Below are 17,460 nucleotides of genomic sequence, written 5' to 3' on the forward strand. Positions count from 1 at the left end.
TCATAGTGACCCAGAGATTATAGGAGACGTGTCATATGGACGGCACAGTGAAAGCCACACACAGAGACATAAGAAATATTTAATGGTGCCACTTGAAAGTACTTACTGGTACACAGAAAACAAGCCTCATAAATCTCTAAATGACAAAATAAAAAAAAGTTTTAGCTTTTTGAAAGGAGGGGAGCCAAGATTGAAATGGAGCATAGGGAGCAAGGGGTTAATGCTTTCCCAGCCTATATAAGGCTTCAAACTTAAGCTGTGGAAAAAGTGACAAGAGATGTACCAGCATCTGATGCCACCTGTGCAGGTGATATAACACCACCCATTACTACTTTCTGTATCTCCTCAGGTACTAACGGAAATTTCTGTATTGATAAAGAATCTATAAACGTCTCAGATGTGAAGGTGCCAAATATCGGTAAGAATACAACCTCTTAGACTTTGGATTCTTCATCATATTTTGCTCGGTATAAACATCATCTTGTTACTTGTCTCGGCAGATGAAATTTGCGCCTCTTTAATTGATGAAGATCTTCAAGAGTTCTACACAGCATCAAACACGACTGATGGTCTGTCCTGCGTCTCTCACTGTGATCCATCATCCATCAAATACGTGGACTGTAACGGAGGTCGATGTGTGATCGGAAGCCAAACCGGACTACAGTGCTAGTAAGTGTCTAGTAGATGTGATAAAGATGGTGTAGGATAGTACCGACCTGTACACTAGGGAGAAGACTCCAAAAATTTCTTTATAATGAAGAATCTCATCCTTCTCCTACTTTTGGACATTAGGGCATGACCTAATGTCATGAGATCATCACAGGTTCGTTAGCCTCCCAATATTAGCAAACTGTACCTCGTGCAGACATCTGAGCACATGAAATCACAGTATGCCTGCATAGACTTCTACTCCTCTCCATGCCTGCATGCAGGCTGCTGGGATTTCATGCAATCACATATATGCATGGTGTACGTTTGTTAATGTTAGGAGGCTAGAGGACCTGCGATGATGTCACCCTGGTCACTTGACATTACGGCTGTATGTTTATAAAGGATGGGGAGGAGCTGCTGTATTGAGCGTGAGGAGGCCACGCCCACCTTGACTTGCTTTACCTATCCCTGGATACCAGGTAAAGTTCTAGTTGAAGTAGAGATCTTCCTGTGTGTATTTGCTTATGATAATATATTTTGTCTTCATACATAATAGCCCTAGTGCTGATTCCTAAAATGTCTAATTTTGTCCCGATATAGTTGTTCGCAGACAGATCTCTACATCTATACTGGATCTTACTGCAAAGGGAGAATCCTAAAATCGGGATTATTCGGAGGCATCGGAGCAGCCATTGGAGTCCTCTGTATCATCTTTGTTGCCTCCGTGTTATACTTCTTATACAAAGGAAAGAAGGAGAAAAATTGGTGAGTTCTGTGATCTCTTTCACACTTGCTGTACTGCCCAAACTAATAGATATTGGGGCAAATTTACTTACCCGGTCCTGTCGCGATCCCCGATTCAGACAGTCCAACGAAGATGAAGTCCGGTGCGATTCACGTAGCTCGTGCGCCCGAGTTCCTGCATCCGTCGCATCCCCGCCGAGGTCCGCCCGAGTTCACCTTCTTCTTCCCGGTGCTTATTAGTGCGTGTCTTGCGACACAATTTAAAATGTTAAATCCTGCGCGTAGTCCTAGTCCGTCAGGTTGTCCGATGGCCACGCCCCCCAATTTGTGTTGCGTGCAAGCTGGCGCCGATGCGCCAAAATCCTTTTGCGTGCGCCAAAATCCCCTGTTAAATGCGGCGCAACACGGAAATAGTCAGGAAACCAAACGAAAATGCGCTCCGCGGACCCTTAGTAAATGAGCCCCATTATGTTGGACTTGCTTACGTCTGTGCCTTGCTTATAGTAAAAATAACTTTATTGAATTGAGAGGACGCTACATTTACTCTTTACTTGTGTGTGTTTCAACAAGTCCAGAACAATCTGTTTAACTTGACAAAAGGTCATCTCACATCTGTAAAGAAAAGTCTTATATCTTCCATAAACAGCGCCACACCTCTCCGCTGGTTACATGTGGTATTGCATCTTAACCTCACTTCCATTTACGGAACGGAGCTGCAAAACCAATGTCCACAAATTGACCATTGTTTATCCAAGATTGTAGAGAATCTTTTAAATATCTAGGAAGACGGGTATCAGTAAGAGTAACTGATCAAAGGGAATGAAATGTTAACATCTCCTAGAACAAAAGTCCAATGTTGGAATAATATTACCTTAGCCCGAGCTGACAAGAAAGGCTAAGTAAAAACTATAAAGCTGCCTGTATAACTGCCTATCCGATAGATGAGTCCATTTTATAAATTCTAGAGTCTATCAATAATGAATTGATTTGGGGGTGGAGCAAAGTTAAGATTAAAATTATACATCTATATGGAAAAATCAGTCAAAGGAGATGGGGTCGGTGTTATGGTGCAGTCGCGATCCAGCAGCGCGTTCTCCGACGCTGATTCGGGTTCTGCCGGGGTTCACTAAGGTCGTGCGCCCGATGTCCACTAGGTGTCGCTGCTGCACTGAAGTCCGCCGGAGTTCACCTCCTCTGTCTCGGTACATGTGAGTTCTATTCTTGCGACACAAATTCTTTTTAAATTCCGTGGTTTTTCCGAATCTGTCCGGTTTCTGCGTGATAGCCGGCGCCGATGTGCCACAATCCGATCGCGTGCGCCAAAAAATATGTTTGAATTGTTAGAGGTCGATATTCTCATGGAAGATACGGTAAGTTTAAGAGTTGGCCACTTTGTAAATTATTGTACAAGAGTTGAGTTACTGTTAAAAATACCTTAAAGGTTTGGTTTGTAAACCAAGCACACTGACATGCTGGTGTGTGCCCCTTCTGGCAAGATCTTAAGAAGCTTGAAGAAAAGTGGATCCTGCCAGAGTGGGTGAACACCAGCTTGTCAGTGTGTTGGGTTTACAATGCTTCATCCTGGGGGTAGATGTCCTTTAATATAACTTACTCAAATTGTAATAGTAAAATGTATAAAATGTTTTTTTACTGTGCTGAACTTTTTCTGGTGTATTGCTTTTTAAATAATAATAAAGATATTTAAATAGAAAAAAACCCAACAAATTGACCATTGTGGTAAAAATCCTTGTTTTATTATCCGTGTTTTGCCGTGTTATGGCTAAATTCACATTGTATTTCATAGTATTTTGAAATATTATCGAAAAATTAAAGTAATATTCCACCCACAAACCTGATTGCATAAAACAGTCATCAGAATTGTAATACTAAGCCTGCGCCTGCTATAGACTATGATTACATAAGTATAAGCCGTGTAGTATGAAGACTGAGATAGGTGATAGACAAGAGAGACAATATGTAGGTAGACGATAGGCAGATCCATAATACGTAGATGGATGATAGATAGGTAGATAGATAGATAGATAGATAGATAGATAGATAGATAGATAAATAGATGGGGAGTTTGGGGATTTTCACTTGTCTGACTGCTGATATTTCACATCTTTAGGGATATGTCTAATAAAGATGATAATAACACATGGTTTAACGATAACGATAATGAGAATGAATGGAGGTCCGGTCGTGGATTTAACAACTTGGCCTCAAAGGAAGAAGTCATAGAGGAAGGTGAGTATTGTATATGATATATCATCAGCACATTATAATATATAAATATATGTACAATACAATATGCGACATAATCCTATAAGGACCTCACTGCATGAAATCTATGATGGGTATAACGGACTATAGCCAGTGGCGGGCCTCAGTGCAAAGTCTGTGCCAGGCCCCCGACTATAATGTATGGTATATAGTACAAGTCTTCTCATATTGGAAAGTGACACTTTATGGGCCCCCTTAGCCTCTTGGGCCCGGTTCCGACATCACTCTCTGTACCCCCTCAAGTTATGGCCCTTACTATAGCTCTTTATATAGATGATTAGTCTGGGGGAATCCTATTTACTTATTTTCCACTACCAGTCTTGCCAAATTTCCCATATAATGGGGCAAAGTTTGGGCAAATTGACATTATAATCGTCTTTTTCAGTCATCTCGAGGTGGATTTGGGCAGTACCACTGACTGGGCTTGCAGAAGTATATAGGCTTGTGTTTGTAACATCTGTGTCAGTCATATCTCATTGTCTCTCTCCAAACTTCTTCAGGGCCATCTGAGGACAGTCAGATGGGAGGGCAGTCGGATAGACCAAAATTCAGGCCTCGTCTGGAAACAGTGGATACATCACTTAAGGTACTGGTTTCAATATTAATCTTTCACCTGAGCCTATTTATTACTAATTGTAGCAAGGTGCATTCTGACTATATCAAGCCAAGATTTCATTGTATGACCATGACTATTGCAGAGTGGCTTTCTGACACTACCCCTGAAGCCCTCCATACCTGAGGCACAATGTGGTAGCTTAAAACCTGAACATTATAGAGGAGACATATCTTACTTTGGCTCAACCACAACCCCACCCAACAGCACCCGCCGAAACTGTCAGGTGTGCATGGTTCGGCTCTATATGGTCCTGCATCGACCCCTCCCCACCAAACCATCATAGGGTGCAGAACAGTTTCCGTGCCGGAAATTGTGACCAAATCTCTTCTTGTACACCTGTTTTCAGACATACAATCCATGATAAATACCCTCCTATGTTTCCACAGTTTTACTTAAAGGAAAACTACCATTTACTTTACCAAAAAGTAAACTAAACATACTTACCTAATCCTCTCTTCATCCCGATCCCGGCAGTGTTCTTCTTTAATCTTGACTTGCTTGGATCGCCAGGAAAAAAGACACATAATTTGAAGGCCGGTGGTCAGGGACAAGCTGTCCGGTTCTCCGGGCTGCTAATTATTCACGCAGGAGGCGTAATTAGCAGCCTTGAGCACCAACATCTTTTCCCGTGCTGGACTGCTAATTATAAGTCTTTTTTCCAGGTGATCCCAGCTAGTCATGTTTAAAGAAGAACATCTCAGGGATCTGGATAAGGAGAAGCATAGCGGAGTATGTTTAGTTTGTCTTTTTGAAAGTTAATAGCTATTGACAATTTATTGGCAATAAATATTGACTGTTGTTGAATCAAGCTGCTCCGAAGACAAACCCATCTCTTCTTGGATTTCTTGTTGTTGGATTTCTACTCTAACAAATGCCTTGTGATATTTTTATATAGATTAAAATTCAGAGGCCTGAATTCTCTGCCGTGTGATACATATAATTACAAGAAGGAACTGACCACAGAGGGAGAAAAGTTCAAGAAACCAAAATTACACCTAGACACAAGGCCCGGGAAAGATGGGCTTGAACATGCCTTGAAAATTGATAAAGGTCAGCACAAAATGCAACATGCTGCAGAGCAGTGTCCTCAAGAAAATGGCCGTGCACACAAGCAAAGCCACCAATCATGTATTGGCACAATCGGTGCGAGTGCCGATTGCAGATGTTACCAATCAGGGTGAGTGTTCATGTTTAGCTGAAATTGGTCAAACCTGAACCTTACCGGGTCTGCTCATTCCTACTCATGACTTGTATAGAAAGAATGTGGATTTTCAAGATTCAAAAGCCTCCCATGTATCCAACTGTATTTTTGGTTGCACTTCCTGACACGCCATGGACAAGCTCCTTGAAGAATGGCCAATCCAACCAGAACTATCAACATTCAAAAGACTGTATCCCTCTCGCCCACCCAAATACGGAGGATGCTCTCATTCCTCGTGGTGAACCCTTTTGAGGACCACAGGGGTCAGATGTATTCAGAAATAAAAAGTAAACGTTCATCATTTTACTGGTCCCTTGCCTAAACTTTAATTACATTCTCAATGTATATCATGTTCTGGACATAAATGTGAAATATTAAATTATAATGTTATTCCTAATAAAATCGATTTCCTTTCGTTACGTTGAGTAGAACGTTAGAGATTGATTTACAGAGATTTGGCCAAAGGTCGATTTGTATCAGCAGTCTAGATGACCGGATTAACTAGACTTTACAACCTTTCAATCAAAAAGTAACACGTGATCATTTGTAGATACATAAAATGATAACAAATGGCAAAAAGAGAATTTCCTATAATGTTTTTTTTTGGGGGATGAAATAAAAAAATTACATTGCATATGAATGACTGTGACGGATCTCGTGAATTCTAAAGAAGCTTCTCCCTTTACGGGAGACACAGTACGATAGAGATGTTCAAGGTACTGGTCGTGTTTGTTAGAGAACCATAAACTAACGAAATCCACGTCGTAACTGAATTTCATGTTTCTATGTGTCACCAGGTGGGATGGGCTAGAAAACTCCGTCCTGGGTAATGGTGGGAACCACATCAGAAGTGAAAAAAAGAACTTTCATTTTTTTTCCCTTCCTGTTTCCCTGATTTATTACTTTCTCGGGATATAAAATTATATTACGCTTAATGTTATGAGCTGTTATCAAGTAGGTACCAAAGATCAGTGTTATATCAAGCCATGCCAAGCAAAAGTCCCTCAGTACACATCCTCTGGCTTCGGGATTACCGCACATGTAGGACTTAACGTTAGAGGCTAAGAAATAATAACTACAGACATGGAGAGAGCGGTTCTCTTCTTACTGGTTGTGCTTCCTGTTATGACAGAAGGTAAGGAACCTTTAGCATCGAAAGTACATGATCACCTAAATAATTACTACAGATGTGGGTTTTTTCATTTTTAGAAGTGTAGGGAATGAGTGGAAACCTCTTAAGTAACTTCCAGAAAATAAAATTTGAGGACAAGTCAACTATATCTGGTCAGTGGGAGTCCATCTATTGGGATCCCTATGATCGGATGATTCCAGCTTAGAGGTCCAGAAATTACTGTCCTTGTGAACTGTCTGGAAACCACCCGAGGGCAGCCAAAATCAGCTGATCTTGTTGGTAGGGGGGAGTGTCTAAGTTTTGATGATGACCAACAAAAAAACCCCCAAAAATATAAACAAATTTGTTTTCAACATATTTCAATATCAACTTTATCCATCCACCATCGAGCTGGATCTGCCGGCATTGGTGGGAATAAAAATTGTCCCCTTCACCGACAACATTGATTACTTCCAAAGCACAATGGGAGGGATACACTGTTGATAAGATGATGTCTCGAAAATATAATAGAAACATTTTTTTGAATTTGTATTAGACTGTATTATGTATTAGACGTTTTCGAACATGCAAAACAAAGGTTAGGTAGAAGAAAATCTATTAAAATTAGACTCGACCTATGAGTCCATCACTAGGGGAAACGTGCCAAGTTTAGACTTTTCCTGCTCGGTCTCCATTCTTGCAAATGAGAAGGATAATGGAACCACGAAGCTTGACTTTCGGTTGGGTCTCCAAGGGTAAGACTGTTTGTGAAAGTCACAATGTCAATTTATTGAAACAAAAAAACACTTAACTTAGGATATCATCATGAAGGTGATCGTTATGAAAGTGAGAAAGTCACTGTGAAGCCGTAGACACAAGAGTCTAAATATTCAAAAGCTCAAAAATAATTAAGGAATACTAAACTAAATTACTAAATTAAAGAAAACTAAACTTTCAGGACAATATGGGACATAATCATATCTGCTGGTTACATATTGGATAGTAAAACACTGAGGAAAATTGGCAATGGAGAACATCTTAGAGACATAAATAGATAAGACCTTTGTATCCAATCTCAGGTAGCTGCTGCCAAGGTCAATAAACGCATGGGAAATATCAAAGGAGGTAAAAAATGCAAATGCGCTAAATTCGGCAGTAGTAAGAGTACGGCCTCCTTCAGATGGCCTAAATGGGGGCGCGTGAGCTGGTTGCATGATTTATGATTAAATCACGGCCCTCATGGACTTCAATAGCTTCATCTAGTGACCCCAGTTTGAAGATTGTCTTATGCAACTTTAGATTCTGCTCCACAGATTATCATAGACCTTCATCTACACATTACACATCTGTAGACTTCTCATCGATATCCTTAACACAACTGACGATTCATCTTAAGTCATAGCTAGAGAAAACCCTACTCTCAAGATCGAGATCATCTTCAGACCTTGTAACCATAGGACCTTTATCTGTGATTTGTCTTCTCTGTAGACATCTCCATTACATCCTATCATGGCATAAGCCGACATCTGGGAACGGAGTCTAAGTGGCGCCTGGTTTTCATGAGAGCCCGCCGCAGAGTGGGATGGACTTGTTGTAGCAGGGTACCACCATGTCATTCCACAGGCCTGACTTTACCAGCGGGGGTGGCCAATTTGTGGTACAAAGTCGTGAGGCACAATCGTGGTTGGGGACAGGCAGGAGGTTGACACAGGCAGCAAGGGGATCAAAGTCAGGGACAAAGCAGGAGGTCAGGACAGTCAGCACTGAGTCAAAGTCAGGAACAGAACGGGGGTCATAACAAGAAATCAGCAGACAGGCACTAGGCAACAAAACAAGCTTTCTCTGAGGCATGAAGCACAAAGCTCTGGCAGGGAATGCTGGGAGAGGCCGGCTTTTATTCCATTCCTGGAAATGGCCAGCACCAATCAGCGGTGCGCTTAGCCCTTTAAATCTTCGAGTGCCGTCATTTGCGCCAGGCTGCGAGTAGCGGAGCAGGAATGTGGAGAGGTAAGGCAGCAGATCGGGAGGAGCTGGTGGCCGGGGAGGAGCACGGGTGTGCCCACGACCCGGGGCATGTACCCCTGACTAACCACTATGTTTATGATTTGTAATGCAATCACGCCAAGCTCCTCCCCACAGCTTTTGAATTGTGTTTCAAAACACAATCCAAACGCTGTATGTGAACCCTGCCTTAGCCGACTCACGAGATATCGTTTCGCGATACAAAGCCCGGTACTTTCAATAATACATTATAGCTGAAGCCCTTGCACACACATTGCATTGGGGCACAGCAGCCTCGCGCTCCACCGCTTGGCTTCATACTTTAATATTACACAATATAATCAGCAAATTTACTGTTGAAGTCAGGACAAAGTTTAGTGTCAAGCGTGAAATTACATAATTAATTGCTTTATTAGGATCCATAACATCGTAAAATCGACTAGAAACCAGGACAGCATAGACAAAAATACATTGTAACCCCTTATGGTCTGGCCTACACATGAAGCTAATTTGTCCATTTAGCTTTCTTTAGTGTTTTCAAGAATAATTTCAGCAACCAATGCGGGCTTGTTTTTTTTTTATCCTGAATTGTATTTTTCAGTTTTGTGAAAAATACATTGGTTTACTCTTTGGGCCACAGCCAGTTTTCTCCTCCCTGACCGAGCCGTGTTTTTAGATTCTGACATGAGTCACTTTGCAGTATGTGGTGACAGCTTGGGAACTCTTTAACATATCCAGCTGATTTTGAGATAGTTTTGTTTTTTTGTGACACATTTTATTTTCTGTTGGTTGAAAAATGGTTAATATGTTTTGCATTTATTCACGCAAATTTAAAATATCAGAATGTTCTGCTTTTCAGACATCTGTCCTACCACCCGAATAACTCTACAACTAGAATTTACGGAACGTCTATTCTATGTTACCACAATTTTTTAAACATTTTTTGTGTTCTAAGGCTAAGACTTATATACCGTATATACATGAGTATAAGCTGGGAAAACATATCGGGTCAGATTTACTTACCCGGTCCATTCGCGATCCAGCAGCGCGTTCTCTGCACAGGATTCGGGTCCGGCCGGGATTTATGAATGCAGTTCCTCCGCCGCTGTTGCGTTAAAAAGCATCTGAACGCGCCGGAATGCACCACCTCGGACCAGGTGAAGGTAAGCGCTTCCCAAGCGACACTTTTTTGGTTTTTAAATGCGGCGGTTTTTCCGAATACGTCAGGTTTTCGTTTGGCCACGCCCCCCGATTTCCGTCGCACGCACACCGGCGCCGAAGTGCCACAATCCGATCACGGATGCGCCACAATCCCGGGGCAATACAGGTACAATCGGCGTAAATCGGAAATATTCGGGTAACACGTCGGGGAAACGCGAATCGGGCCTTTAGTAAATGACCCCGATTGACGTTAGTATAAGCCTGGGGAGAGAAATGCAGCTGATATAATGTCCAGTAGAGTGCCCCCATTCAGGGCCGGTTCTAGACAAAGCGGGGCCCCAAAATAAAACTCAAAATAAATTTCATAACCAGTGACAGTCAGCAAGAGGCTCCCTTTAGTATGGTAAACAAACTGTAATATTGGAGAATTTTATAGGAGATAGATAGATGGTAGGGAGATTGATGGGCAGCACAGTGGCTCAGTGGTTAGCACTACAGCCTTGCAGCGCTGGTCAACATCTGCAAAGAGTTTGTATGTTCTCTCTGTGTTTGCGTGGGTTTCCTCCGGGACCTCCGGTTTCATCCAATACTCCCAAAAAATTACTGGTAGGTTGATTAGATTGTGAGCCCCATGGGGACAGGGACTGATTTGGCAAACTCTGTGCAGCGCTGCGTAATCTGTGTGCGCTATATAAATAAAGGAATTAAGAATTATTATTATGATAGAAGATAAATATGAAAGATGATAGAGATTTCTAGATGCAGAATATAAAGTAGATGATATGTACAGGAGATGGATATGAGAGATAAATACAGTAAGGGAGAAATAGAAGATTAATAGAGAAAAAGCGAGATATATACATAGTCAGATTAGAGATAGATAGCTATCATTGTCTGTTCCTTACACAATGGTAACCCAAATAAATAACTATATATCCATAAACCAAGCTAATGAGATAATAAAAGTCACGTATAGATGTCGCCATTGTATTATCCGCACAATAACAGAACCCTCCGCGCTTCATAAGAATGAGAGTGAGAACATCATAACATAGGTGTAAATAATGGAGGATGGTGGGAAATAAAAACTTTATTCCAGAACATGTGGGTGTTTTTGGTGTTAAATATAACTTTATGGACACGTTCTAGTCGCAGTGTTAATATGCAGTAAATTTTCGCAAAACAAAAAAAATGATCACGAAATAAAAAGCAATAAGAGAGAAAGTGTGTTCTTAGATAGTTCTGCATAGAGAAGGGTTAAATACATGAATATTAGTTGATATTATCCCTTCTCAAAAATGTAGTAAGATATAAAGTGAATATTTCCATTATCTGTGAGGTGCAGCAGCTCCTGTGTGCAGCAAATTCCCTGTAGCCTGATGGCTAAGAATCTGGAGGGGGGGGGACACTTCAGGGGGCTGTATATCTGGCTCTGTGACACATAAAACCTCATTTCTCATTTGCCCACTTTGCCTACCCATAGCGCCGGCCCTGCCCCCATAGATAAAATGTCCAGCAGAGTGCCCCATAAATATAATGTCCAGCAGAGTGCCCCCATAGATATAATGTCCAGCAGAGTGATTCATAAATATAATGTCCAGCAGAGTGCCCCTATAAATATAATGTTTAGCAGAGTGCCCCAATTAATATAATGTCCAGCAGGCTGCCCCATAGATATAACATCCAGCAGAGTGCTCTCATTAATATAATGTCCAGCAGAGTGCTCTCATTAATATAATGTCAAGCAGAGTGCCCCCATATATATAATATCCAGCAGAGTGCCTGCATAAATATATTGTCCAGCATAGTGCCCCCATAGATATAATGTACAGCAGAGTGCCCCCCATACATATAATGTCCAGCAGAGTGCCCCCATAATTATAATGTCCAGCAGAGTGCCCCGAGCACTTGGGGCTTATTTAGAGCAGATTTGTCTGGGTCATTTGGTACCATGTTGCATTTGGTGCTCCCTGGGTAACTTGAACACTAGAAACCGCAAACAACTGACTCCATTTTAGAAACTAAACCTTTCACAGGGTTTATCAAGGGATGTACTGAGTATTTTGACCCCACAGATGTATCACAGAATGGGGCCACACAAACGTAAATGCACATTTTTCCGCTAAAACTCAATTAAGCCCCAATTTTAATTAAATTCCAACCCCACAAAAAATTTTTTTTTTTAAAACTATTTATCCTGATTTGCGTAATCTGTGTGCGCTATATAAAGGAATTATTCTTCTTATTATTATCCTAAACCTGGAAATGCCCTATATGTTGATAAAAATTATTTTAGGGCCACAAAGAAGGGTTTGGAATGGGAAAAAGTGCCGTTATCTATTTTAGAGGGCAAATTTGTCTACAAACAGTAGTTAAAATAATTATTTGATACATCGTCTAAATGTTTCCACCCACAAGGAAAAACAATTTCCATCATTTTTGAGAATTTTAAAATCCATTGCATTAAAATACGAATTTCATACAGATCATTTTGGGATACTTCCCTCTTTTTATAAAATTTTTGTAAAGGGATTTGATGAAAAATCATAATTTTGGTTGCACCAATACAACAATTTGGAATTTAATACCAAAACTGCAAAAAACGTACCTCCCGCTTTATTCTTTGGTATGGTATCATCACGGAGTTACCAAATTAATAAACATTTTATTAGGCTTTAAGTTGCAAAATGGCGAAAATTTGGCAATTTGGGCTTTTGGGAGCCATTTTCCGTTGAGCAGGTCCCTGCTGGTAAAGTTGAATAGATCAGAATTTTTGCGATACCCAATATGTTTGTGTTTTGTTTTTGCAGTTTTGTAGACCAGTCCGGCAGATGCTTAGAAATCAGGCAGAATGACAGGCGAAGTCTAACAGAGACATGGCGGCGGCTAGACAATCCAATATAGTGGCGTGCATGCGCCGCTACAATGTGTATGCCTCTGCCAGAGCCATTTAATTAGTGAACCCCCACGATCGGTGCCATCATGGGTGTTAGCAGTGGGTGTTTACTGTAATGTGCCTATGAGCCCTCTCCACCCCACCCTGGCAGTGTGCCCTCGTAGTATGGCGTGCGTCAGGAAGTGGTAAAAGGTTGATTTCCGCACCAGCATCGGCAGGAATAAGTGAAGTGTCATGTGATGTGTGTACCACACTTAACTACTATTCTATTTTGCTGTAGATTTGCAGCTCGGAAATGCTGTAATACGTCATAGTCAGGACCGGACCCTGGTATCGTAGCATTGAAGTTTCTATCGTCCAGTCGTAGATATTTCACTGTGCAGGTCTAGTAATGGTTTGAATTCATTTTAAAGGCTATGATGAATGTGTCGATACCATGTACGTGGGTTTTTTTTTGTACTTTTACTTCTTTATTTGATTAACATGTGAAAATTTGTTGTTTGGAGACTGGAGACTGCTTGTTGAAGATACTAGAGTATTCTAAATCTGAACAAGACAGAAAAAGGTTGCCTAGTTGGCTAACTCACTTTTCAAGTCAAGAAAAATACATCCATAAATCGATAAGATACTAGAGTACATTTCCAGTGGAGGAACTACCACCATAACAGCTTTTGCTGTATAGATTGGATCCCTGCCTCCACTGAACATACACAGTGGGATAGCCAGTCTGTATATTAGCACTAGGGAAGGAGTGTGGCTCGCCAATTGAGGGTTAGGACTTCTGTTCACTGGGTTCCGGCATCTATTGCTACAAATCAGACAAAATTCCGGGCGACTTCCTCTTTTCACCCGATCCTTCACTTCTGCACGTTTGGTAGGAGACAGTGAGCTCAGAGACCAGACGCTTCGTCCACTCCAGTTTCCGATATCGGCAGGTTGCTCAGATGCAGTACAAGGGCTTTGAGGCACCAGAAGACTCAGCCTCACATGGTGTCTCCTTTTCCTAAATCCTTCCCCCATTCAACCGAAGCCCTCAGCTCCCACCAATTTTCTCCAGTCCATATACACCAAGAGCTCCATCTTTCTCCAGAAGCCCTATAAGAAGGATCCTGACCACGGTGATGACACCTGGGATTGAAAGAAAGACCTCCACTCCTTCCGTCTACGCAGGACTTAGGAGGATGGCTCCTTAAGATTGGGGAGGTTTATAAACAAGCTCTTATAAAAATCAAGCACTGGGTAAACACCTTGAACATCGGCAACAGCAAATCACTACTTCTGCCTATGATTCCTCCTACTGGAGGACTAGCTGTCCAATGTGGTGCCCATACCACAACATACAGCTATTGGGGGGCATCACAAAAAAGCTTTCTATGGGCCCTGATCAATTCTAGTTACACCCCTGTGCAATACTGATATATAACAGTATTTTATAACTCAGCCCATGCTCATACCTCCACTAATAATTACTATGATTACTATGATTGAATTCCCATAATGTACTACTACTATGGTTTCATTTTGAGGAAAGGGGCTTAACCCTTTTTGAGGGCATAAAAAAATAAAAATAAAATTAGATTTTGATGACTGCAATGTTTTTTCATGACATAAGCCTCGAGATATGAATAGTTTGTTCTCCATATTCTCTGTGTAGAAAAAACTGTAGACATCGTTTATGTACTTCTACAAACCAGTGTTACTAAAATTATTAGAGAGGTTCAAGTCCCATCCAGGTCAACATCGGCAAAGAGTTGTTCTTTCCATGTTTGACTGGGTTTCCTCCCAAAACATACTGGTAGGTTGATTAGATTGTGGGCCTCATGGCTCTGGAGGTGCTATATAAATAAAGAATTATTATTATTAAAGCCAGAGATAAGAATGGGGGATGAGGAAACATCTTATAAACACAACAAAACTAAAATAGTCAGGTAACAAAATACTCAGAAAAGAGAAGTCATCGACATGAAAAATAATAATCTTAATAAATAGATTATCAGCCGGTCTGGTTTTTAAAAAAATTCTATTTGGAATTAGTGGCATCATTAATATTTTCTACAGTAATTACTACAGACAAGTGACGTAACCAGAACTTCTTTACCATTACAGGATTGAATGTAGCTTCACAACGACAACGTTCAGCGGAAAGTAGGAAAGAAGGAAATACAACCAGACAACTGACTACAGGATCCAAACTATCTACAGTCACATCTTCAATATATGATATATCAGAGAGGGGAATATCTCTAGTATCAGAAGGATCACACACAGTAACAACTCTAGTATCTGATACATTCCCGATAGATACGGGATCAATTACATCAACGACAGTAACTTCTACAGTATCTGATCCATCACATACGGTTAGTTCTCCAGAATCTGATAGTTTAGAGACAGTAACATCTCCAATATCTGACAACTCAACAACAGTATCTGATGGATTAGAGACAGTAACCTCTCCGGTATCTGTTACATTAACCTCAGTAACTTCCCCGGTAGCTGATTCATTCCAGACAGAAACATCTCCAGCATCTGTTACATTAACTACAGTAAATTCTCCAGTATCTAATACATTACAGACAATAATTTCTCTGAGATCTGATACAACATCCCTGACTGTAACACCTGCAATATCTGACACATCAAAGACAGTAACTTCTCCAGTATTACATACATCAACCACATTAAATTCTCCAATATCTGATAAATTAACAACAGTAACTTTTCCGGTATCTGATACATCACAGACAATAACTTCTCAGGTAGTAAAAACATCAGTGACAGTAAAATCTCCAGTATCTGATACCTCACAGACAGTAACATCTCCAGTATCTGATACATCACGGACAGTAACTACTACAGTATCGGATACATCAATGACAGTAAAATCTCCAGTATCTCATACTTCCCAAACAAAAACTTCTCTGGTATCTGATCCATCACATGCAGTAACATCACCAATATCTGGTACATCACATACAATAACTTTTACAGTATCTGAGACATCCCAAACAGAAACCTCTCTTGTGCCTGATACATCAACCTCAGTAACATCTTCCGTATCTGATACAGCAATGACGGTAACATCTCCAGTATCTGATACAACAATGACGGTAACATCTCCAGTATCTGATACAACAATGACGGTAACATCTCCAGTATCTGATACAACAATGATGGTAACATCTCCAGTATCTGATACATCCCAGACAGAAACTTCTTCAGTATTAGATTCATCACAGACATTAACTTCTCCAGTATCTGATACTTCAACCTCAGTAACTTCCCTGGTAGATGATATATTACCAACAGTAACATCTCCAGCATCTGATTCATCTCAGACAGTCACTTCTCCAATATCTGATAGTTTAGAGACAGTAACATCTCTAGTATCTGAGACATCTCAGACAGAAACTTTTCCAGTATCTGATACATCACAGATAGTCACTTCTCCTGTATCTGATAGTTTGGAGACAGTAACATCTCTAGTATCTGATACATCACAGATATTAACTTCCCCAGTATCTGATACATCACAGACAGTCACTTCTCCTGTATCTGATAGTTTGGAGACAGTAACATCTCTAGTATCTGATACATCACATAGATTAACTTTGCCCAAATCTGATACATCACCGTCAGTACCATCTCCAGTATCTTATTCATCTAAGACAGTCACCTCTCCAGTATCTGATAATGTAGAGACAGTAACATCTCTATTATCTGATACATCAGAGACAATAACTTTTCCTGTATCTGATACATCCCTGGCAGATACATCTTCATCATCTGATACATCAACCTCAGTAACTTTTCCAGTACCTGTTACATCCCAGGCGGTAACTTATCCAATATATGATACATCACAAACAGTAACTTCTACAGTATCTGATACATCAACTTCAGTAACTTCCATGGTATCAGATAGATTAGAGACAGTAACTTCTCCAATAGATAAGACATCGCAAACAAAAACTGCTCCAGTGCCTGATACATCAACCTCAGTCACTACTCCAATATCTGGTACCTCACATGCAGTAACATCTGCAGTATCTGATTCATCTCAGAGGGTCACTTCTTCAATATCTGATAGTTTAGAGACATCAACATCTACAGTATCTGATAGTTTAGAGACAGTAACTTCTCCACTATCTTATACATCTCAAACAGAAACTTCTTCAGTATTAGATTCATCCCAGACAGTAAATTCTCCAGTATCTGACACTTCAACCTCAGTAACTTCCACGGTAGCTGATACATCACCGATAGTAACATCTCTAGTATCTGATACATCACTGATGGTCACTTCTCCTGTATCTGATAGTGTAGAGACAGTAACATCTCTAGTATCAGATACATCACTGATGGTCACTTCTCCTGTATCTGATAGTTTAGAGACAGTAACATCTCTAGTATCTGATACATCCCAGACAGAAACTGTTCCAGTATCTCATACATCACAGACATTAACTTCCTCAGAGAAAATGACATTATCTGATACATCACAAACAGATATATCTCCATTATCTGATACATCAACCTCCGTATCTTTTACATCTCAGACAGTAACTACTCCAATATATGATTCCTCGCAAAGAGAAACTTCTCCAGTGCCTGATGCATCAACCTCAGTATCTGATACATCTCAGAGAGTAACTTCTCCAATATCTGGTACCTCACATGCCGTAACATCTTCAGTATCTGATACATCAAGGACATTTCCGGTATCTGATAAATTAGAGACAATAACTTCTCTAGAATCTGATATATCCCAGACAGTAACATCTCCAGTATCTGAT

At 40.6% G+C, this 17,460-nt stretch overlaps 1 protein-coding gene across 1 annotated transcript; it reads left to right on the top strand.

Annotated features, from left to right (window-relative positions):
• The first annotated feature begins 6,513 nt into the window (after positions 1-6,513).
• LOC140128570 (uncharacterized) lies at positions 6,514-17,459 on the top strand. Its single transcript, XM_072150268.1, has 3 exons — positions 6,514-6,630; positions 14,771-17,332; positions 17,437-17,459. Exons 1-3 carry the CDS (start codon positions 6,579-6,581, stop codon positions 17,457-17,459), a joined length of 2,637 nt encoding a protein of 878 aa, XP_072006369.1. The 5' UTR covers positions 6,514-6,578.
• Position 17,460: the final 1 nt, after the last annotated feature.

The sequence above is a fragment of the Engystomops pustulosus genome, chromosome 4, assembly GCF_040894005.1.
Source record: "Engystomops pustulosus chromosome 4, aEngPut4.maternal, whole genome shotgun sequence".
Classification (NCBI taxonomy): Eukaryota; Metazoa; Chordata; class Amphibia; order Anura; family Leptodactylidae; genus Engystomops; species Engystomops pustulosus.